This window comes from Mesoplodon bidens (genome assembly GCF_964165515.1).
Source record: "Mesoplodon bidens genome assembly, chromosome: 7".
Taxonomy (NCBI): Eukaryota; Metazoa; Chordata; class Mammalia; order Artiodactyla; family Ziphiidae; genus Mesoplodon; species Mesoplodon bidens.
Window position 1 is genome coordinate 37,067,175 of NC_138164.1, and position 25,943 is coordinate 37,093,117.

At 44.5% G+C, this 25,943-nt stretch overlaps 1 protein-coding gene across 1 annotated transcript in view; it reads right to left on the minus strand.

The window, feature by feature from the left end:
- LOC308620761 (uncharacterized protein) overlaps positions 1-25,943 on the minus strand; it is a gene marked incomplete at its 3' end in the record, with an annotated part of 448,069 nt that overhangs the window by 48,232 nt on the left and 373,894 nt on the right. The window contains exon 3 of the mRNA XM_081240673.1: positions 8,066-8,130. Within this exon, the coding sequence (XP_081096799.1) occupies positions 8,066-8,130 (65 nt within the window). The remainder of the gene's footprint in view (positions 1-8,065; positions 8,131-25,943) is intronic.

Below are 25,943 nucleotides of genomic sequence, written 5' to 3' on the forward strand. Positions count from 1 at the left end.
GTGTCAGTACATTGGGTTTATTGCACGTGGATAAGTGGACCCAAGTCTGCTTCAGTGACACTCACAATACTGCTATGGGGCTTTTGCACAGCAATGGAAACCATAAACAAGACGAAAAAACAACCCTCAGAATGGGAGAAAATATGTGCAAATGAAGCAACTAACAAAGGATTAATCTCTAAAATTTGCAAGCAGCTCACACAGCTCAATATCAAAAAAACAAACAAACTAATCCAAAAATGGGCGTAAGGCCTAAATAGACATTTCTCCAAAGAAGACATACAGATTGCCAACAAACACATGAAACGATGCTCAGCATCACTAATCATTAGAGAAATGCAAATCAAAGCTACAATGAGGTATCACCTCACACCGGTCAGAATGGCCATCATCAAAAAATCTACAGACAATAAATGCTGGAGAGGGTGTGGAGAAAAGGGAACCCTCCTACACTGTTGGTGGGACTGTAAATTGGTATAGCCACTATGGAGAACAGTATGGAGGTTCCTTAAAAAACTAAAAAAGAGAACTACCATACGACCCAGCAATCTCACTACTGGGCATATACACTGAGAAAGCCATAATTCAAAAAGAGTCATGGACCACAATGTTCATTGCAGCTGTATTTACCATAGCCACGACATGGAAGCAACCTAAATGTCCATCAACAGATGAATGGATAAAGAAGGTGTGGCACATATATACAATGGAATATTACTCAGCCACAGAAAGAAACGAAATTGAGTTATTTGTAGTGAGGTGGATGGACCTAGAGTCTGTCATACAGAGTGAAGGAAGTCAGAAAGAGAAAAACAAATACGGTATGCTAACACATATATATGGAATCTAAAAAAAAAGAGAAAGGTTCCGATAAACCAAGGAGCAGGACAGGAATAAACACACAGATGTAGAGAATGGACTTGAAGACACAAGGAAGGGGGAAGGTTAGGCTGGGACGCTGTGAGAGAGTAGCATGGACATATATACACTACCAAATACAGAATAATAGAGAGCTAGTGGGAAGCGGCCGCATAGCACAGGGAGATCAGCTCGGTGCTTGGTGACCGCCTGGAGGGCTGGGATAGGGAGGGTGGGAGGGAGACGCAAGAGGGAGGGGATATGGGGATATATGTATACATATAGCTGATTCACTCTGTTATACAGCAGAAACTAACACACCATTGTAAAGCAATTATACTCCAAAAAAGATATTTAAAAAAAAGAAAAAGAAAATAATGGAGGGTTTGTAAAGAAAAGGGAAAAGCCAAAAAGTGCTGGATATAATTGAGGATTTCTGCATTAGGAATTCTGCAGCACTGTGAACTACAAGAAAATTGAGTAGGGGGATGAAGATTTAAGAATGTTCAACTTTTTATGAATTTAATTCCTTTTTTCACCTTTTTTTATGAGTAATGGTTAAAATTTGAATTCCTTTATAAATTACTTTTGGGTGATTAACTGTGTTTTTTAAAATGCATCTCTGTACAAAGACTCTCTCAAATTTATTATGGTGGCCTAAATAAATTAATACATCTTGAAGGTCTTAGTGGTAAATCACCATGTTTAATTCCAAGAGAATTTAAAAGGTAAAGAAAAATTAGTTTCAAAAATATTTTCAACAAGTTGACATTTATGCAAATTTTTGAAAGATGAGCAGCTATGGGCGTACCACCTTGTTTTAGCTGATGAACTAATGAATATAGACTTCACACATTTTCAAAGTACTGAACTGCCTTTTCTTCTATAGCAATCCGCAACATATACCACGTTAAAAAAAAACAATAATCTTAAATCATGATTTCTTCCCTAAAATCCCCTTTCTACTCATTTATAAATCCTCCTTAATATTAATTTTTTCCTATCATATTTCTCAGCCTTGATTATTTCATGTATTTGATGTACAAATGTATTGAACACTTACAATATGTACAAGATACTTTTTTTTTAAAGCTACATGTTAGTTGACTCTTTCGTGCTTGGCACTGGAAGATACACTGTTGGAAGATTCAGCCCCTGCACTCAATTTCTCACAGGTTCAAGAAGATTCAGACAAGTAAATCCACAATTCAACACCCTACTATAAAAGGTATGAGAAAGGGTTGCCCAGGGGGTTTTGATTGTAAAGAGCAGGAGAAACTATCTTTTCCTGGGTATGGGAGGATTCCTAGAGATGTTACCTGAGAAAAGGAAGATGAGAAGAAATTGCTAGGTGAATAAGGGATACTTTTTAGCTTTTATTTCTATTCAATTCTCACAAAAGAAGAAAAAGTCAAAAAAATAAATGAAGGTATGTGACTCTCAGAGCTCCTTAGGCTCTTTGGTATCTATATTTGTAGCTGGAGATACATGTGCCACAATTATGTTCTAAGTTAAGGGAGTCTGCGTGTGTCATGCATCAAGCATGTAGCACAAGCTCATGTTAATAAAAATAGCCATTCAGGCATAATCAAGGTAGAAGAGCAACAACTCACTACATATTCACCGATACCTTTCCTCTAGTCTCCTCTCCTGTGTTCCTTTCACCCACCCAAATGTTTTGGTGTGTAAACTTTCCTCTCAAGACAATGGAGTCCACAGCATGGCCATCACAAGTGTGAGTGTTGAACAATAGGTGAGATCCCTAGTGAATAATTACACCCAGTTGGAGAAGACTAAACAGTGCTTGGAGCCAGGTGAGAGAAATAGCGTTTGGCTTATCTGCTCTGAAATAATATCTGAAAGACTCAATCCATAAAGTTTCCATATGGTTGAAAGCAAGTTGAAGAGTGAACACTGGGTCTTAACATTGTGTGTGTGTGTGTGTGTGTGTGTGTGTGTGTGTGTGTGTGTGTGTGTGTGTGTGTGTGTGTGTGTGTGTGTGTGTGTGTGTGTGTGTGTGTGTGTGTGTGTGTGTGTGTGTGTGTGTGTGTGTGTGTGTGTGTGTGTGTGTGTGTGTGTGTGTGTGTGTGTGTGTGTGTGCTTTGATTCATCAAATGTTAGGGAGAAACATTTTATGACAGAAAGAGCACTGGCCCCAGAGGCATGGGTTTAAAGTTCTGTATCTGTCACTCTCTTGACAGGCTTTTTAAAAAGCTCTTTTAATGACTCACTTAATGCTTTTTTACATATGAAAAAGAATGAGCCTTTTTCAAACTTAAAAGTTTGATGATTTCATGGTCACTTTTAGTCGCAGCTTTTTAAGATTCCCCATCTAAATAAACTCTTAGGCTCCATGACGTGTGCCCAACCTAGACATGCCGAAGGGGCTTTGAAATCCTGGCCTGCTTTCAGCCAACTTTATGCATTTATATCAGCTGATTTGTTACTTGATAAAAATGTTCAGGATAATGCAGTCACTTTTTTCAATGTTGTAGAAAAGACCACTTCAGAAACAGATTACAGCAGCCATGATAATGGACCGGAGTCCTGAGGCATGGAGCTGAGAATTCCATCTCCCCCTGCATGAGAGAGGCAGGTTGTTACCCTCTACAGAATCTAAGTTGGGGATTTGCTCCCTAACCCCCAACTCTGGCTAACAGCTTCCCATCAGCCTACCATCTGTGAATGAATCTGGACCTGCAGATTTATAGTCTCAGTTGGTACCGTGTCTTAGGATATGGAGGACAGCTCGCTTATTATTCCCTAATGCTGCTGCTTCTCAATCTTAAGAGCTAACTCAAGATTTAGTGAATAATCTATACACACGTTACATGAGCTACTCAGATTCCCTCCCACATCGTGTCTTCCAGACTGAGGAGTTCTTCCAACTGCCTATTCTCAAACCCCCAACCTCACCCACACCTTCAGCTGAGGAGCTGCTTCCTCAGCTGCAATGGAAGGGGGAGGCTTCTGGAAGCCTTCCAGTGCCAAACGATGCAGGGGACACGGGTTCGTGCCCCGGACCGGGAGGATCCCACATGCCGCGGATCGGCTGGGCCCTTGAGCCATGGCTGCTAAGCCTGCACCTCCGGAGCCTGAGCTCCGAAGCAGGAGAGGAGACAACAGTGAGAGGCGCGCGCACAGAAAAAAAAAAAAAAAACAAACAAACACAGGAAAGCATTGGGGCAGTAAGACGGGCAGTGGACATGAACAGGCCCTTCATACAAAAACAGAAAGACACCAGTCTGAAAAGACCACAGAATGAAGGACTCCAACTACGTGACATTCTCGAAAGGGCAAAAATACACAGACAGTAACAAGACCAGCAGCTGTCGGGGGCTTGGGGGCACTGGTAGGATGTTCTGGTAGGGCACTGGTAGGGAAGGTGGCCCCCAGGGATGTTTCGGGCAGTGAAATGGTTCTGGGTGGCACTGCAGTGGTGGCTGCAGGTCATCACACCTGTCCAAACCTGAACAGTAGGACACAGAGAGTGAGCCTTGATATAAACTACAGACTCCAGGGGAGAATTAGGTGTCAATGCCGATCCATCACTGAGATGACGCGCCACACAGGCCAGAGACGTTACCAAGGGAGGGAACCCAGAGGGACGGGTATAGGAAAGCGCTGTCTGCTGGATTCTGATTCTCCTATAACCCTAAAGCTGCGCTAAAGACTGTCCACCAATTAAAAAGAAGAAACGGCTTCTAAGCACGTGACAATACTCTCAACCTCATTCACGATTCAGAAAAACCCCGAGGGAACGTCCATACTGCTTACCGGGGCCTAGGCTGAGCGGGAACACGCCGCGGCCTCGCCCCTTCCTGTCGGGCATCGCGCTGGAGCCCAGAGTCCCCCTGACTTGACCCACCGCACCCCACCCCGCGTTTCATGCCGTCCACAGTCTCTACACATGACATCTTTTGATCAGATGACTCACTGTCCCAATTACAAGGTTTCAGTTTCTGCACAGGAAGAAACCAAAACCAGCACAGAGGGGAGGCTCTTCAGTCAAACTCAGGGTCTGCCTGCCTTCACGTCCCACTCTTCCTGACGGGAGGCCCACATCCTAAGGAAGGAGGTCCTTACCAGCACCTCAGGAGCCTCATCCAGTCCACCTCACGCTGCTCTGAGAGCCTCGCCAACCTCTGCAGCTACCCAAGTCCTGGGCACTTGAGGGCCGTCCCCCTTCCCCGAGTCACTGAGCCACGTGCTCTGACAATGCATTTAAAACCAGGCTCTCGGACTTCCCTGGTCGCACACTGGTTAACAATCCGCCTGCCAATGGTGGGCACACGGGTTCGAACACTGGTCCGGGAAGATGCCACGTGCTGCGGAGCAACTAAGCCCGTGCACCACAACTACTGAGCCTGCGCTCTAGAGCCTGCGTGCCACAACTACTGAGCCCACGAGCCGCAACTACTGAGGCCCGCATGCCTAGAAGCTGTGGTCCACAATAAGAGAAGCCACCGCACTGCGAAGCCCGCGCACTGCCACGAAGAGTAGCCCCGGCTCGCCGCAACTAGAGAACAAAGCCCGCGCGCAACAACAGAGACCCAACGCAGCCGAAACTGAATAAGTTAAATAGTAAACAAATAAAAAATTAAAATGAATGAATAAATAAATAAATAAAAGCAGGCTCTCCTTTGTCAGCACTTTGGAGTTCCCTATGTATCGACGGGCAGGATTCCCGAGCTCTCCTGTAATTATGTCTGTGAAGTGCCTTTCCCGAGGAGCACAGAAGCTCCTGGAAGCAGAGAATTGCTTCTTAAGATCACATGCAGAAACTGAAGACATTTGATGCTTCTGTCAAAGATAAAAGACACAACACTAGGGGGGCTTCCCTGGTGGCGCAGTGGTTGAGAGTCCGCCTGCCGATGCAGGGGACACGGGTTCGTGCCCCGGTCTGGGAAGATCCCACATGCCGCGGAGCGGTTGGGCCCGTGAGCCATGGCCGTTGAGCCTGCGCGTCCGGAGCCTGTGCTCCGCAACGGGAGAGGCCACAACAGTGAGAGGCCCACGTACAGCAAAAAAAAAAAAGACACAACACTAGATGGTGTGAAGGGTCCTCGAGGCCAAGAGCCAGGCAAGCAGGACACTTCCTCTGGGGACCCTTCCATCAGCAGAGAAGAAAATGTCCGTGGCCACAACTGGCACTCAATTCGCTTTGAGCTGAGCAGCACCCGTGTAATTACACAGGCTCCCCAAAGAGTAATTACTCCCACATTTAAGAAAGGAGATGGCTTTTCAGGCAGGGAAGGCAAGTACAGTCTTCCCAGCTGGATGCACTGTGTGTGCTGATGGTCACGATGGAGCTGGGCCCCAGAGCTCTGCTCTCCCCTCAAACCCCCAACCTCACCCTCACCCTCAGCTGAGGAGCTGCTTCCCTGAGAACACAGAAGCCATCGGAGGGCTTCCCCACCTGCAACCCTGCTCAGCCATCCCCTCCCCACTCCAGGACCACGGGTAGCAGCTCTCCCCTCCCCCACACGCATCTACTGGATCATTCCCACTGTTATTTCTCCCATCACAACACAACACAACACAACACAACATCCTCCCCGGACCTCAGCTCCTACCCCAGCTACTGTCCAGTTTCTATTTTCCCCGTCACAGCAAAATGTCTTGAAAAAGTTGGGACCAGAACAAACACAGTTCTCCCACTCTTCTCTCCTAAGCCTCTCTGATCAGGATTTTACCCCACAGATCCATCCAAACGCATCATCGGCGAGTTAGGACCTCCCCCCAGTGCTGGGCTCGATGGTTATTGGCTCCGCGGAACGGCAACCTCGTTTGTCCAGTCACCCAGGGAACCTCTAAAGTGCTTCCCACATGCAGACAAAACGCTGTGATTAATATTTTAGGAGAAATACTCAGCGTGGAGAATACACTTGAGCTGCTGGACGAAAGAGGTAGCGGCACAGAAAAGAAGTTTCTGTAACTACAGAAATGAACAGATAAGCTGTTTTAATGGTAGCAAGTATGGGATGAAGGAGAACGAATAAAAACCATCCAGAAGACGACATTAACAAGCCTCACACTACAACGTGGTAACAGAGGATGGAGAAGGACTTTAGAATGAACTCATTTTTCTGGGCAGGTGACAGGCTGGATGATGCAACGATGAGCCGCCAGAGACAACAGGACAAGGCAAGGGGCAGGGGAGCTGTAAATAATCATTTCTGGATCTACTGGATCTAGTCATCCGAGGTGCCCTTTGGACAAACTCCATAGAGATGATGGCAAGTGGCTGGACGGAGGCATCTGTCTGGTCCAGGTGGGAGAACTGACAGAGCTGGAGGTGAAAAGCACCAGAGGGTGAGATCAGACGGGGTGGAGAGTCATGGACCAAGGGTGAAACGACAACACACACAGAGGGCGGAAGACAGAGTCAGTCAGGAAGACAGCAAGGAGAGATCTGTCACAGAAACCCACAGAGCAGACTCTGCAGGTGGCAAGGCGACAGTGGTCTGAGGTGACGACTGGCAAACCTCCACTGCTTTGTATGCTGGATGCCAGGTCACCTCAACCGGATCAGGTTCCGTGGAGGGGCAGAACCAAGACCGCAGGCTGCACGATACAATTCAGCTGGGAAACAAGAATCTTTGCCAGAGACCTCACTGCATGGTGTGTAGCGCGACCCTCTGAGATTGTAAGAGACAAAGAGCGCAGTTTACTGGAAGGGTGACAAGGCTGTTCTTCCAGATGATCCTCATTGCATCCCTCGACTGAGCACTGAAAACAATGTACCTATGTGACAACGGTGTTCTACTGAACAGACAAGTTATATGCACTGAGTGCTCCCTGGACAGCACGCTCTCGGCTTACAGGAAGCACGAGGAAGGCACCAACGTCAACACGTTAGGGGCTGTTGCTCAGGAAGGCTCGCGGCCTACAGCGGGATCCTCAGGGAAACCTTTTAACGCTCGAGAACAAAAGTGATTTGGCAGGACCATGTAAGTCAAGCAAGGGATGGTGTTTTGCCACAAATGTCAAGAACACGAGGCTTGTACTGTGGCTCTAAGAGGATCCTGGGATCTACACGCAGAACTTGCCAGAAACACTTGGTGCTGACCTGCTCCTCTACACTTTGTCTAACCACATCTTTTACCGACTCCTACTTTCCCATTTTAACTTTTGAACTATTCGCCTCCCAAGGTGTTATCACAAAAGAACAGCAGCAGGTAAATACGTAAACAGCAAAACTCACCAGAGGCTGACTCATTTTCCGCTGCTCTTGGAACAACGTGCAGGACTGTGACAGTGGAGGCGGACCTGGAGAAGGAAAACGCAGGCAGTGAAGCTACGACTGAAGCGGCTCGGGGTGCACGAGCACCCGCCCCGCGCTCCACAAGAGACACCTGTGGGAGACCCGTCCTTTCACCTTCAGAAGGGCCTGTGAGAATAAGGAGGGAGCAACCACCCTCAGGTCTGTAACTCCCACGTGACTCTGGTACCTGAGGGGATACTTTATTTTTCCGTAGCGAGTGTACATTGAATCCTATTAAAATAAACCTCCGTCATTAAATATGAAATTAAAAAACGCTTATAGTTTATCTCTTCTCAGTCTGTTAACAACTTAGATCAGAACATCCACAGGATACCCAGAATAAAGGGACACACTCAGGTGCGTTTCAGTCTTGCAATGATTTGTACAAACTTTACAAACTTAAGTGCGACGCTCGAAAACATCTTTTATTAAAGCTGACTTTAAGTGGACAGAACACCTGCCCTAGGAGTTTGGAGTCCTGTGAGCGACCCCACGTGCACACCCGGTGAGGGTCTAGGACAAGTCATCTCCCTTCTCAGGCCCCATCGCTTCCTTCCTCACCCGAGGCAGCAGGACAGAAGCCCTGCAGACTCATCCTGCACCGATTACACTGGGCGACTCCACAGGGCACAACCCAGGGGGGCGGCGGACGCTTACATTACACAACCAAGGTGCTGACGCGCCTTGAGACACACGTGCGAGATGCCGAGACGGCGACAGGAGGGGGAGGACGAAGAGGAGGGGGAGGACGAGGAGGAGGTGGAGGATCGGGGTTGGACGGAGGGGAAGCCGCGGCACGTCCCGGCCGAGCCTGTGGACCCTGCTCCCCCAGGACACCCGGAGCTCACAAGTTCCAGGGGAGCCCCATCTGGAGCAGCCAGCCCTGTCCTCCAGCCCGGCCCCTCCACCTCCGGGAAGCGGTCAAACCCTCCAGGTGGCTCTACCGCGGGGCCCGGCGCGGGCTACCCCAAGCCCTGCTCTTCAAGGGACGCAGGCTCCACAACCAACTACAGGCCTGCAGACGCAACACCTACCCCGTCGGGACTCGCTCACCGGCCCCGGGCTCCCGAGGCTCCGGTCCGGGGGCTGCTCCTCGGGCGCGCTCCTCTCTCGGGGTCCCTCCGCTCCGTCTCCCGAGACCACTGGGCCAGAGGAGCCGGCTCTGGGCCCACGTCCCTCCCGGGACCTCGCTTGGCCCCGCGCTGCACATGGTCGGGCACTGCACCGCTGCCGGCCGCCCGGCCACTCCGGCCCAAACGCGGGCTCCGCAGCTCGAGCTCGGAGGTCACAGTTCCAGCCTCCGCCCGGCCCACGCGAACCCTCGCCCGCACAGCCCGCTCCCGCGGGCTGCCGGCCGGCCCGGACAGCATACCGCCCCGCAGGCCCCGAAATGCTCGCCCGCAAGAGGCCAAGACGGGGGAACGACGGCCAGCGACGACCTGGGCAAGCACAGGAAGCGGGGGCGGGGCGGCGACGGTGCGCGTGCGCCAAAACGCACAAATCATGAGGCGCACCTGCGCAGGCGGACGCCCGAAGTCCGCCTGCCAAAGCCCGCCAGGAGCACGGGACAAGTACCCGGACTCCAGAAGCCTCCCAGAAGTCTCCGTGCCGTCAAGATAGTGAGCGTATGAAATGTCTCCTTCTCATCTGGCGCTCAAGTGCTGCTGTGCTGCGAGGGTGTGCCGCCTGGACCAGGGACTCCATTGCCCATTTGTCTTCACTCCTGTTAGGGATCAAGGAAAGGTGTGGCCTCAAGTGGGGGCTGTGTGATGGTCTCCAGGCTCCCTGGTCCTTTCCCGGCCCTGGGACATTTCGGGTTACATCTGAGATTCCCCCACCACCAGGAGAGGGGAAGGAGGGTATCATGTTCGCTTAACTGAAACGCTACAACTTTCATTCAAATCCTAGAATACAATAGATGCCCAGCCATGACACAAACTAATATTGCCCACGGAAGGAAAAGAAAATAGAAACTGTAGCTGTTTAGATTACACAACCAACGCATTAAAAACTGTACGAAAATCAGAACGTACACACAAACCGAAAACAGAAAACAGATACCTGGGATCTTACCTCTTAAAGAGGATACTGTTTATGTTAGGTAAAAATATCATTTTTCAAAAATGGAATCAGAAGGGTAATGATTTATCACTATTTATCACTGGGGGTGAAATAATATAACTGTGTTCTTGGCCAACTGTTCCTTAAAAGCTGCTAGGGGAAAAGGTAAAAATAAAATCTCCAGGGACTTCCCTGGTGGTCCAGTGGTGAAGACTCCTAGTTTCCACTGCAGGGGGCACGTGTTTGATTCCTGGTTGGGGAACTAAGATCCCGCATGCTGTGCAGCACAGTCTCATTAATTAATTAATTAACGAACACACAAAATAAAAATAAAAAATCTCTCGCCAACCGAGAAAATCCTCTCCACAAATGTAGAGATAAAGAAAACGGTTTTACTGTTGAATAACCATTAAACCAGACTGTGCTGTGCACCCACAGGTGAACCACTAATGTTTGTGCAAATGAAATCAACCTCACCTTTTTTTTTTTTATAGCTCAGCAGATAAAATCTGTTGCATACAGGTTCTCAAGATAAACGGGAACTTGCCTCATGGGAATAGACATGACACCACCATAAAAATGGCATACATTCTTTCAGAGTACATCCTAAATTCACCTGGTCATCTCGGTGGTTGTCCATGCTAGTTAATACCCTTTATCCAAAGGAGAAAGACAACTTCTCCTATCTCTAGGACAAGCACGTACTTATAGCTCAGAGGAAAGTGCCTAACACCTAGCCTAAACTCCCCTGGTGACAGAGAGATAAAGAAGATAGCTCTCAGGTCCTTAACATAAACATTCCTGGGTTGTAATGCTGGCAAGAGACTGATTTAGCTTTTAAAAAGATTTAGATACTTACGAAAGGGACAGAGGAAGTATTTCTATTACAAGCGTCTTGAGGAAATCCTCTAAAAACGGAAATAAGAAGTGATGATTCATGCAAATGAATAAGCACCTAACCCATTCCTGATTTCCCCAGCTGAACTGCCACATTAAATGAATCCTGCACAAAATGTGTGCTTCTCCAAAACTGCTCTTGGAAGTGGCTGCTTAGAGCCACGAATGGTCTTTTCCAGTTCTTGCTGCTGCTGACTGTGGCCTCTGCCTGAATTCTCACCGATGAAATGCTGCTTGTGTGGGAATGACAGCAACCACACCTCCTCTGAGCCTGAGCCTGGCAAACCTCCAGGGCGCATTTCTCGCATTTTCCAAGTTCACCACGTAAGGACATCAGCTACACAGAGTACCTTGCTGGGAAGCGCCTTGGAAGGGCAGTGCGCCCATGAGCACGCCACCAGGCCTCCAGTTCTCACCTCACCCATGTGCACTGACCGTGTCTCAGCAGAAGACTGGGGTGGCCTGTGAACCTCAGCTGCTGTGCCCACCTCCACACCTCACTCTATCCCTTCAGCCCAGAGACATGCTGGGCTCCCCAGCCCCCTGCCCTGGACACTCTCTGGAAGTCTTTCTATTACAAGTTGTCATGAGGAAATGCTCTAAAAAAGGGAATAATAAGTACGGAGTCATCCCAATGAACAGGATGTCCAGCAGTGAGCTGATGTCTCTCACGACTCACCCCTCTCTCCAAAAGGCGAAAAACTGTCATTTCATACATTTCCCCCTTTTTAAACTTGTTGAAGCTAGGAGGGTAAACCTGGACCCTGCGATTTCACCTTGACCAGAAGCAGCAATGGCCACCTTTTAGTTTGCTTTCATTAAGATCTCTTCATATATATGGAGATTTACAATATAAAGCTTTCTCTTTTTGTATCTGCATTTCTATTAAATACAGATATTTTCCCTACTTTGTCACTTATCTATTTTTATTGAAGTATACTTCGTTTGCAATATTTCAGGTGTACAGCAAAGTGACTCAGTTACATGTATTTATGTAAGAATATATGTATTCTTTTTCAGGTTCTTTTTTCCATTATGGGTTATTACAAGATATTGAACATAGTTCCCTGGGCTATACAGTAGGTCCTTACTGTTTATCTGTTTTACATATAAAAGTGTGTATCTGTCAATCCCTGTTCTTTCTCTTTTTAACTTAATTTTTTACTCTCACATTCTGTTATACAGACACTTAAAAAGATATTTTGTGTTCAAATCTTTCACTTTCACTTCATACTTTTCATCAGCTTGGACACTGTACTTGAAGAAGCCTTTCCCATCCTGCATTTCCTAAGTAGTTGCCTGTGTTTTCTCCTGTTTATTTTGGGTCTCTTAACATACCAATTTTATCAAGATATCTGGCACCCATCTTCAGGATTTGTAAAATCATTTTCCTCTTAAAGTCTCTCAACCATTTTTTTCATCTACCACAACCAGGAAACGCACTGTTTAAGAAGAAAACTCAAGTTTGTAATCTAACAGAAAAGGACAGGCTCTTCTTTGAAGCTCAGCGACACGTCTTAATTTAAAGGCAGGGGAGGGACTTCCCTGGTGTTCCAGTGGTAAAGAATCTGCCTTCTAATACAGGGTACGTGGGTTCAAAGCCTGGGAACGCTGGTCCGGGAGCTAAGATCCCACACGCCACGGGGCAATTAAGCCCGCGTGCTGCAATTAGACACGATGCAGCCTAAGAGAGATAAATAATTTTTTACAAATAAAAATAAAAAAATAGAGGCAGGGGAAGCAGGAAAGTGACCGCCTCATGTGAATTCCTTCTTATTCAAAATACAGGTCGTAGCAGTTTACTTGGGCTGCGTCACAAAATACGACACACTGGCGGGCTTAAGCAACACAAATGCACTGTCCGACATTTACGCAGGCTGCAAGTCTGAGATCAAGGTGTCAGCAGGGTTGGTCCCCTCTGAGGGCTGTACGGGAGGATGTGCTCCAGGCTTCCTGGTGGAGAGGGCGGTTTCCTCACAAGCACATGCACTATGTATGTAGCAGGTAGGTGCCTGGGCTGAACTCCGATCCCAGGGCTGCTCATCCGCAGCAGCACCAGGCCGCTGGAGGGCTTGTCACGGACCCGTTGGCAGGAGGACTGCAGGCTGACACAGACGTCTGCTCAGCTGTGGACCCATGGCCCGGCCACAGCCCTGCCGGAGGCTGCCTGGTTGAAATCCAGGTCACGGTTCACCTCCCTCCTGCTTATTGCATTCAACGATGCCTTGAAGACCCCCTACTGCACCAGCCTGGGTGGCACATCCCACCCAGTCATTTCCACATCAGAAGCATGTCCATTGAGAAGGTTAAAATTAGGCCCTGGCTCAGTGCTGTGGAATTAGAATCTGTGAGGCTGGGTCCAGGCATCTGTGTTGGAATATTTTCTCCACGGGACTCTCATGCCCAGAGGACTGTATTGACAAAGCCCTTCTGCTTCACCCCACTGGTATTTCTGCACTAGAGCTACAGCCGTTGTTATATTAAACTGCATCCGCAGGAGGAAGAGAGAGGAGGAGAGGCGACAGTTCTGCTGATCTCCAAACACGCTGTTACGGAACCACACTTGGGTCCACTCGCCCGCACGCACTAAAGCCAATCGACGGACACGGGTCACGGTGAAGGAAAGTGCCGCGTTTATGGCAGGGCAACAAGCAAGGGGTCCAGGTATCTAGGGCTCAAAAGGCCCCCACTCCCCCGTGGCTTTCAGGGAAAGGTGTTTACAGATGGGGTGAGGCTGTTGGTGGGAATGTACACTGGTGCTGCCGCTATGCAGAACAGTGTGGAGGTTCCTCAAAACACTAAAGCTAGAGCTACCGTAGGACCCAGCAATCCCACTCCTGGGCATATACCCAGAGAAAACCATAATTCAAGAAGACACATGCACCCCAATATGTATAGCAGTACGATTGACAATAGCCAAGACATGGAAGCAACTTAAATGTCCATCGACAGAGGAATGGATAGGGAAGATGTGGTACATATGTGTGATGGAATACTACTCAGCCATAAAAAAGAATGAGATTATGCCATGTGCAGCAACATGGATGGACCTAGAGATTATCAGACTAAGTGAAGGATGTCAGACAAAGACAAATACCATACGCTACCACTCCTGTGTGGAATCTAAAACAGTGATACGAATGAACTTCTGAACAGAACGGAAACAGACTCACAGACATAGAAAAAAAACTTATGTTTACCAAAGGGAAAAGGTGGGGGAGAGGGATAGATCAGGAGGTTGGGGCTAACATATGCACACAACTATATATAAAACAGGACATCAACAAGGACCTCCTGTAGAGCACAGGGATCTCTACTCAATATTCTGTAGTAACCTAGGGAGTTCCCTGGTGGCCCAGAGGTTAGGATTCTGGTCTTTCACGGCCGTGGCCCGGGTTCAATCCCTGGTCAGGGAACTGAGATCCTACAAGCCACACAGCACCACGAAAAAAAAGCAAAATTCGGTAATAACCTAAATGGGAAAACAATCTGAAAAAGAATAGATATCTGTGTCCATATAACTGAATCACTTTGCTGTACACCGGAAACTAACACAACACTGTAAATCAACTATACTCCCAATATAAAATTTAAAAAATGTTTAAAGTGAATTACAAACGAGTGGGGTGAGGGAGAGGAGGTTGAGGGGTGTGTGGTCAGCTTGTGGACATTCTTCCGATTGGTTGGTGGTGAGGTAATCTGAGGTCAACATCATCAACCGGCTGGTTCCAGCTGGTCTGGGGTCTACGTGCTTCTGGGCAGCATGCAGTTACCTTCCTCCCCCCTGCTGGGGGCTTCAGTCTCTGCAAAACAGCTCCAAGGACGTGGCTCAGAACAGTATCTACAGCCCTTGAGGAGGAACTAAAGGTCCTTGACTTTGTTTAACGGCTACACTAGTATTATTTGGTCTTCTGGGACTCTTTTCCTTTCTTTTGGCACTTTCTCCCTTCTCTGATTAAATTGTTTGTTTCCAACTCACGGAAGGCTAGGAGGCTAAAATTTTCTAAAGACAAGAAGCAGGCAGAAGACATGGGGAGAATCCGTCCCAGGAAGGCCCCACAAGGTCCTGCTCACTTACAACATCACATTCAATCTGGGCTGCTTACGCCATTTTTGGACAACATACCAACACATCTTAAGATGGGTCCCACCCGACTGTAGCACATTTGGACAAGGTGCAGTGGGGTGGGATTATGCAAATCCAGATCTGAAGACTAGATAAAGCAATCAGGGTATTTCACAGTATACAAGAGAAATTTTCATGGGGACAGAATACCAACCTTCTAATATTTGAAAGCCTGTTAGCCAAGAGGGAGAGTGAACTTCTGTTTTGTTATACAAGGACCCAATCAGCTGTGATGGTTGAAAGCATGATGAACGCAAATCTGAATTCATTTGCCTCCTAACAATGCAACGTCTACAGCAGAGGGACACAGGTCCTCAAGCAGCAGTGCTTTTCCCAGCAGTGCAGACCCTGAGGAGAGCCAGGCTGTGGCAGCTCTGGAGGACCTCAGACACTCTTTGCACGGCCTCTGAGACCTAGAACATCTCAGAAAGTCCACGAGTGCAAACCAAAGAGACACTCAGTCCCTGCACCTTGGATGAACTGATTTGACTCTACGTATGCATTGCTTGGGCTAATTAGAAATATGGAAGTGATCAGAAGACAGAATAAACCTCTGGGCACATCCTGAACAACAGAGATACTTCTCATCAAAGTCCAAACAATAATTCAAAAGCAAGATTCAGAGCCAAACTGTGGAAACAAACCAAGTGTTCACTGACAGATGAATGGATCAAGAAAATGTAGTGTGTATATTCACACAACAGATATTATTCACCCACAAACAGGAAGGAAAGTTTCTAATTGATACAAAGACCATTTATGTATTTTTCAAAGATTGACATTTCTTTGTATGAACAGTGAAAATTTAACAATTCCACTTTTAAGAGGAAAGGTTAGTGTTTCTTTGTAGAAACAATTAAGTCTCAGCAGTAGAGGCATAAGCACACACGTGCACACAGAGTAAACAGAAGAGCGCCCCGCTACCTCCCCGCAATCTGATCCCCCGATGAGCCCTGCTGATTCTCCCTCCAAATATAGAGAACCTGTTTACTTCTCTCCATCTTCTCAGACATCGTCTTCCTGGACTACCACGCCAAATTCCTAACCTTATCTGGGTCTCCCGACTTCCACTCTTACTGAATCCCCACCCCATCCATTTATGCAGCAGCCAAAATCAATTGTTCCTCTTTCAGTGCAAACTGGATCAGGACACCTCTCATTCACTGCTTTCCCACTGCACTTGGCAAACATCTGAACTTCTTCAGACCCACGGTTTTATTTCCTTCTCACTCACTGTGTACTGTCCACACTGGCTTTGGGGTCTAGAAGGAAATTTTGACACAGGCTACCACACAGATGACACGCTAAGACATTAAGCTAAGTGGATAAGTCAGATACAAATGGACAAATGTTACATGATTCCACTTCTGTGAGGTCCCCAGATGGGTCAAATTCATAGAGACAGAAAGTGGAGTGGTGGGTGTCAGGGGCTGGGAGGGGGGTGGGGAGTCAGTGTTTAATGGGGACAGAGTTTCACTTGGACAGGATGAAAACATTCTGGAGATGGATGGTCGGGATGGTTGCACAACAATGAGAATTCTTGTTTTCCTTCCTTATGATTTTTGTTTTACTTATTTTCGGCTGCGTTGGGTCTTCGTTGCTGGGCGCAGGCTTTCTCTAGTCGCGGCGAGCGGGGGCTACTCTTCGGTGCAGTGTGCAGGCTTCTCGTTGAGGTGGCTTCTCTTTGCGGCAGAGCATGGGCCCTAGGCGCGTGGGCTCAGTAGTTGTGGCTCGCGGGCTGAGGAGTTATGGCTTGCAGGCTCAGTAGTTGTGGCGCACGGGCGTTAGGTGCTCCGCGGTATGTGAGATCTTCCCGGACCAGGGCTCGAACCTGTGTCCCCTGCATCGGCAGGCGGATTCTTGACCACTGTGCCACCAGGGAAACCCAAGAAAAAAAGCAAGACTCAGACCCCAAGGGGAGGAGTGGAAGTACGAGTTGGGAGGTTCAGAAGAAGCTTCCAGTGACACTGCACGACCCTGAGTTGGCTATTTTCTTCTCTGCATCTCGGCTACCATATACTTCCTACCCTCATAGAAAAATAACCTGTCTGGAATTGGAAATTTTTCCATTTAGTCTTTTTGTGCATGTGACATTTTTATTCAGAAAAATAATCTGTGTTGAACTGGAGTTTTTTCCATTTAGTATTTTGTACATGTGACATTTTTATTCAGGTAGTGAAATCTCTGGGTCAACAGTGATACCACATTCTCAAGATTTTGATAAGTAGACTAGAACTTCTTAACTGGAATCAAGGGGCAGGCTTTGGACAATCCATGGACTTTGTGACATCCAAAGGTACCCTTTTAGTGTGTGTGTGTGTGTGTGTGTGTGTGTGTGTGTGTGTTTGTAGACACCCTTTGAAGGGTGCGTGAGCACCTGTAGTTTTCTATGATTTTAGCTTCTCCAAATGGCTCTTGGACTCAAAGGTGCCTGAGGGGAGCGGACGTGTACTCCCCCAGTACAGAATTCTGAACGCAGTGTCAGTAAACATTCAGCCAAAGAGCTTTGCCAAATTGCGTGTTTTAACGTAACTTTTTAATCCACTGAGTCGATGTACCTGGGATCTTTTTTTACATACTTATCTCACTCTTTATTTATTTTTTGGGGGGGCGGTACGCGGGCCTCTCACGGTTGTGGCCTCTCCCATTGCGGAGCACAGGCTCCGGACGCGCAGGCTCAGCGGCCATGGCTCATGGGCCCAGCCACTCCGCGGCATGTGGGATCTTCCCGAACCGGGGTACCAACCCGTGTCCCCTGCATCGGCAGGTGGACTCTCAAGCACTGCACCACCACGGAAGCCATTATCTCACTCTTATAAGGCTGAAACGTTGCTGCTTCCCCTAAGTTTCCTTGTCCCTCTCCCCACTCTCCCACCAGGCCGTGGAAGAGGAATGGGAGGGAGAGGGAGAGTCCAGCAGGGAGAGGACAGTGCACCTGCTGGGAAGCGGTAAAGAGGGGTCCAGGGTGGGAGGGAGGGAGACACAAGAGGGAGGGGATATGGGAACAGGTGTATATGTATAACTGATTCACTTTGTTATAAAGCAGAAACTAATACTCCATTGTGAATCAACTGTACTCCAATAAACTTGTAAAAAAAATTAGAACTACCATATGACACAGCATTTTCATTCCTGGATATATATCGAAAAAAATAAAACCAAAAAACATTAATTTGAAAAGATATATGCACCCTAATGTTCATGGCAGCATTATTTACAATTGACAACATATGGAAGCAAGCTAAGTGTTTATTAAGAGATGAATGGGTAAGGAAGATGTGATATATATATATATATATACAATGGAATACTACTTAGCTAAAAAAAAAATTTTGTTTGAATTGAAATTGTATCAAGTATCTTTTCCGACCACAATGCTATGAGACTAGACATCAATTACAGGAAAAGAGCTGTAAAAAAATACAAACACATGGAGGCTAAACAATACACTACTCAATAACGAAGTGATCACTGAAGAAATCAAAGAGGAAATTTAAAAATACCTAGAAACAAATGACAATGGAGACACGACGACCCAAAACCTATGGGATGCAGCAAAAGCAGTTCTAAGAGGGAAGTTTATAGCAATACAATCCCACCTTAAGAAACAGGAAACATCTCGAATAAATAACCTAACCTTGCACCTCAAGCAATTAGAGAAAGAAGAACAAAAACATCCCAAAGTTAACAGAAGGAAAGAAATCATAAAAATCAGATCAGAAATAAATGAAAAAGAAATGAAGGAAATAATAGCAAAGATCAATAAAACTAAAAGCTGGTTCTTTGAGAAGATAAACAAAATTGATAAACCATTAGCCAGACTCATCAAGAAAAAAAGGGAGAAGACTAAAATCAATAGAATTAGAAATGAAAAAGGAGAAGTAACAACTGACACTGCAGAAATACAAAAGATTATGAGAGATTACTATAAGCAACTCTATGCCAATAAAATGGACAACCTGGAAGAAATGGACAAATTCTTAGAAATGCACAACCTGCCAAGACTGAATCAGGAAGAAATAGAAAATATGAACAGACCAATCACAAGCACTGAAATTGAAACTGTGATAAAAAATCTTCCAACAAACAAAAGCCCAGGACCAGATGGCTTCACAGGCGAATTCTATCAAGCATTTAGAGAAGAGCTAACACCTATCCTTCTGAAACTCTTCCAAAATATAGCAGAGGGAGGAACACTCCCAAACTCATTCTACGAGGCCACCATCACCTTGATACCAAAACCAGACAAGGATGTCACAAAGAAAGAAAACTACAGGCCAATATCACTGATGAACATAGATGCAAAAATCCTCAACAAAATACTAGCAAACAGAATCCAACAGCACATTAAAAGGATCATACACCATGATCAAGTGGGGTTTATTCCAGGAATGCAAGCATTCTTCAATATACGCAAATCAATCAACGTGATACACCATATTAAAAAATGGAAGGAGAAAAACCATATGATCATCTCAATAGATGCAGAGAAAGCTTTCGACAAAATTCAACACCCATTTATGATAAAAACCCTGCAGAAAGTAGGCATAGAGGGAACTTTCCTCAACATAATAAAGGCCATATATGACAAACCCACAGCCAGCATCGTCCTCAATGGTGAAAAACTGAAACCATTTCCACTAAGATCAGGAACAAGACAAGGTTGCCCACTCTCACCACTCTTATTCAACATAGTTTTGGAAGTTTTAGCCACAGCAATCAGAGAAGAAAAGGAAATAAAAGGAATCCAAATCGGAAAAGAAGAAGTAAAGCTGTCACTGTTTGCAGATGACATGATACTATACATAGAGAATCCTAAAGATGCTACCAGAAAACTACTAGAGCTAATCAATGAATTTGGTAAAGTTGCAGGATACAAAATTAATGCAAAGAAATCTCTGGCATCCCCATATACTAATGATGAAAAATCTGAAAGTGAAATCAAGGAAACACTCCCATTTACCATTGCAACAAAAAGAATAAAATATCTAGGAATAAACCTACCTAAGGAGACAAAAGACCTGTATGCAGAAAATTACAAGACACTGATGAAAGGAATTAAAGATGATACAAATAGATGGAGAGATGTACCATGTTCTTGGATTGGAAGAATCAACATTGTGAAAATGACTCTACTACCCAAAGCAATCTACAGATTCAATGCAATCCCTATCAAACTACCACTGGCATTTTTCACAGAACTAGAACAAAAAATTTCACAATTTGTATGGAAACACAAAAGACCCCGAATAGCCAAAGCAATCTTGAGGACGAAAAATGGAGCTGGAGGAATCAGGCTCCCTGACTTCAGACTATACTACAAAGCTACAGTAATCAAGACAGCATGGCACTGGCACAAAAACAGAAAGATAGATCAATGGAACAGGATAGAAAGCCCAGAGATAAACCCACGCACATATGGTCACCTTATCTTTGATAAAGGAGGCAGGAATGTACAGTGGAGAAAGGACAGTCTCTTCAATAAGTGGTGCTGGGAAAACTGGATAGGGACATGTAAAAGTATGAGATTCGATCACTCCCTAACACCATACACAAAAATAAGCTCAAAATGGATTAAAGACCTAAATGTAAGGCCAGAAACTATCAAATTCTTAGAGGAAAACATAGGCAGAACACTCTATGACATAAATCACAGCAAGATCCTTTTTGACCCACCTCCTAGAGAAATGGAAATAAAAACAAAAATAAACAAATGGGACCTAATGAAACTTAAAAGCTTTTGCACAGCAAAGGAAACCATAAACAAGACCAAAAGACAACCCTCAGAATGGGAGAAAATATTTGCAAATGAAGCAACTGACAAAGGATTAATCTCCAAAATTTATAAGCAGCTCATGCAGCTCAATAACAAAAAAACAAATAACCCAATCCAAAAATGGGCAGAAGACCTAAATAGACATTTCTCCACAGAAGATATACAGACTGCCAACAAACACATGAAAGGATGCTCAACATCTTTACTCAGTAGAGAAATGCAAATCAAAACTACAATGAGATATCATCTCACACCAGTCAGAATGGCCATCATCAAAAAATCTAGAAACAATAAATGCTGGAGAGGGTGTGGAAAAAAGGGAACACTCTTGCACTGCTGGTGGGAATGTGAATTGGTACAGCCACTATGGAGAACGGTATGGAGGTTCCTTAAAAAACTAAAAATAGAACTACCATATGACCCAGCAATCCCACTACTGGGCATATACCCTGAGAAAACCATAATTCAAAAAGAGACATGTACTGAAATGTTCATAGCAGCCCTATTTACAATAGCCCAGAGATGGAAACAACCTAAGTGTCCATCATCGGATGAATGGGTAAAGAAGATGTGGCACATATATACAATGGAATATTACTCAGCCATAAAAAGAAACGAAATTGAGCTATTTGTAATGAGGTGGATGGACCTAGAGCCTGTCATACAGAGCGAAGTAAGTCAGAAAGAGAAAGACAAATACTGTATGCTGACACATATATATGGAATTTAAGAAAAAAAATGTCATGAAGAACATAGGGGTAAGACAGGAATAAAGACACAGACCTACTAGAGAATGGACTTGAAGATATGGGGAGGCGGAAGGGTAAGCTGTGACAAAGTGAAAGAGCAGCATGGACATATATACACTACCAAACGTAAGGTAGATAGCTAGTGGGAAGCAGCCGCATAGCACAGGGAGATCAGATCGGTGCTTTGTGACCGCCTGGAGGGGTGGGATAGGGAGGGTGGGAAGGAGACGCAAGAGGGAAGAGATATGGGAACATATGTATATGTATAACTGATTCACTTTGTTATAAAACAGAAACTAACACACCATTGTGAAGAAATTATACTCCAATAAAGTTGTAAAAAATAATAATAAAGTTAAAAATTTTTAAAAAAGAAGAAAAAAACCCCCAAGCAAACTAGGAATAGAAAAGGAACATACTGAAACTCATCAAGAGGGTCTACAAACAACCTATACCGACATTATATTTAACTGTGAAAGACTGAATGCTTTCTCTGTAAGATCAGAAACAAGGCACCGATATCTGCCCTCACCACTTTTATTAAATATATTAATGGAGGTTCTAGTAAGAAAGTAAAGCAAAAATAAATAAATACATAAATTTAAAAGTTAAATTTTTAAAACATTTATTTAAAAGATAAAAGGACTATTCCTACTACGTTGAATAGGAAGGAATATATCCTACTGAATGTTGAACAGTAATATATACTATTATATTAAATAAGGAAAAGTAAAACGGTATCTGAAGAGGAGATGATAATCTAAATGGAGGAAATACCAAGGAATCCACAAAAAGCTTGAGAAATAATATTAGTTTGTAAATGTTTTAGAGTACAAATCAACACAGTTTTATCAAATTATATATTAATAACAAATGTGTAGAAGCTTAAATAAAAATATGTGATGCCATTTACAACTGACCTAAATAAATACTTAAATATAAGCCCAATAAGACATTTATAGGTCCTCTATACTGAAAATTACAAAATGCTGATGAAGAAAAATGTAAAAGTCCCAAACAAATAGTGAGACATACCTTGTTCATGGATTAGAAAACACAACATAATAAAGATGTCAATTCTCCCCAAGTTAAGAGGCTTAACAGAGTTACTCTTAAAATGCCCTCAAGGTTTTTGTGTATATAGACAAGCTTATTCTAAGATTTATATAGTAAGAAGAGGCTGAAGAATAGCTAAAACAATTTGTAAAGGAAGATTAAAATGGGAGGAATTCATCTACCCAATTTCAAGATTTTGCAGTAATGATGGAGGTTAGATACACAGATCAATGGAATGGAATAGAGAACCCAGAAATAGACTGACATAAATACATTTAACTTGTTCTTGACAGCAGTGTGAAAGCTATCAAGGAAGAATAGACTTTTCAAAAAATGGTACTGAAACAGTTGGACATCCCTCGACAAAAACAAACAAACAAAAAATGAACCTTAACCTAAACCTCCACACCTTACACAAAAATTAAATCAAAGTGGATCATAATCTTCAATGTAAAAGCAGGACACTTTGAGAAAAAAATAGGAGAAAATCTTTGGCATCTAGAACTACGTGAATAATTCTTAGACTTGACACGGAAAGTATGATCAATAAAAGCAAACATTGATAAATTGGATCTCATCAAAATGAGTTAAAAATGCTTCATAGAAGATCATTTTAAGTGGATGAAAACTCAAATTACACAGTGGGAAAACATATTTGAAAATCCCACATGAGACAAATGACTTGTATCTATAATATACAAAGAACTCTCCAAACAACTTAAAAAAACCCAACTAGAAAATAGGCAGAAGACAGGAACAGACATTTCATGGAAGAGAATATACACATGGCAAAGAAGCACATGAAAAGATGCTCAACATCATTAGCCATTAGGGAAATGCAAATTCAGACCATAATGAGATATCAGAGAATAACGAAAATTAAAGTATAGTGACAACATCAAATGCTGGTGAGTACATAGAAAAAGGATCTCACATCACTGGTGGGAAAATAAAATGGTTTAGCCACTCTGAGAAACAGCGTGACCGTCTCTTTTAATCCTAAAAGTAGATTCACCCTACAACACAGTAATTGTACTCTTGAGCATTTATCCAAAAGAAACAAAAACTTCATTAAGTTCCCACAGAAACTTACACATAAATGTTCATAGCAGTTTTATTTATAACAGCCCAAAACTGGCCACTACCCAAATGTCTTTCAATGGATGAATGTTGAAACAAATTGTGATAAAATCTTATGATAGAATACTACCGAGCAACAAAAAGGAACAAATTATTAATATATGCAAAAATTGAAATGAACTTCAAGGGAATGATGCCGAGGGAAAAATTTTAAAAAGCCAATCTCCGAAGATGAAGTAATTCATGATGATATTTACATATTATTCTTAAAATAACAAAACTGTGGAGATGGAGAACAGATTAGAAGTTGCCAAGGGTTAGAGATGGGGGTAGAAAGTACAGCGGGGGATCTTTGTGAGGTTTTTGTGGTCCCAGTACAAATAATACAGCAATCTTGGTTTTAACCCCGAAAGATGTTTAAAAGCAATTCCTAATAAGAGGTGTCCAGATATTTAGCAATGGCAGCAGATTAGAGGTATAGCTACCCAACATGACAGCTTCAAAACAGATGGTACTAATTCAATGCATATGTTAATTTTAAAAAGGCCAATCACAACACTTAAATGGTATATATCTTAACGATATTATTCTAAGGATCCAGCTATACCAGATGGACTAGCAGGATTTTCTGTACATTCAATCTTATTTAAGACAGTTATATCTTATAATAAGACAGTTAAAAAAAAGAAAAAGAAAAAGAAAAAGAAAAAGAAACCAACTACAGTTGGATATTCTCATAGGAAGATGAGGTGAAAATATGTAGCAGCGGTTCAAAAGCTTAAGCAGTGGCACCTAAATTTGGCTGCACATTAGAATCATCTGAAGCACTTTTTAAAAACCCTCACACCAACAGTTGGTCATCCTAAACCAATAAAATCATTTTAAATCTCCTCAGAGGATGCCATTGTCTAGCCAGAAGTGAGAACCAGCGGACTAAGCTGAAGGGGATGTTTCTACAAAGATTTCTTAACAATAAGTTCTTTCACCCAATCAGATTTACCTTCCTGCAAAGGGGTAAAGAAGGCTAGATGTTGTCCATACTTGCTTAGCTTTAATTAGCACTTGTGACTTGCCCAAAACCTAGATCATGTTTCCCCTAAATTTCATGTGATTTCCTAAGTTTTTCAAATCCAGGGCTAAGGGGTTTGCCAGGATGAGATTTTAAGTGCTCACACAGGGGAAGTCCCTGGCAAACCAGGACAGAGGTCACTCTACATTGAAATGTAAAGCATCCTAAATAACCCTGCCACTGCCCCCAGATACTAGTCTGTGCCAACCAGTGGAGAAAAGGCATTCTCCATTACTACCACGGCAAATGCTGCTGTACTTGCCTTGGCTACTCCCTATCTTTTCCAGGCGTCTCTCCCCTTCACCTGCTGGTGGATGCTTTGGCAGCTGACAATGCAGATATTTTCAAACTTTAAGGTGAATAAAAATCATCTGGAGGGCCAGTTATAACAGAGATCACTGAGCCCCACTAGAGTTGCTGATTCCATAGGGCTGGGACAGGGCCCTAAAACTTGAATATCTGACACATTATCAGGGGACGCTGGTAAAGCTGGTCAGGTTGTTACCGAATGCACGTTCGTGTGTCTGAAGCACAGTGAGGCCAAACAAACCGAAAGGCTGGAGTCTGGAGCAGAGAAAGGTTTATTGCAGGATCGAGCAAGGAGAGGGGTGGCCCGTGTTCCAACAACCCTGAAATCTCCAAAGGATTTCAGCAAAGCATTTTTAAAGGCCACGTGAGGGAGGGACGTCCCAGGGAATGTGATCAGCTCGTGCACAATCATCTGACTGGCTGATGTCGAGGCCACAGGGCAGGTAACATTATCCATCCTTAGGTGCCAGAAGGTCTGGGGGCTGTGTGCTCATGATCATCAAAGAGTTAATTTCTTCCATTGGGTGGTGGTTTTTAGCATCTGAAAACTCAAGAAATATGTCTGAGATACTATTATCTGAGGACTTCAGAGAGGAACTACAGCAGAGGCTATGGGGGATGGGTCTGTCCTAGGAAGGCCCCATAGGGTACTGCTTGGTTACAAGGTGACCATACTTTGAGAACCACTGCTCTAG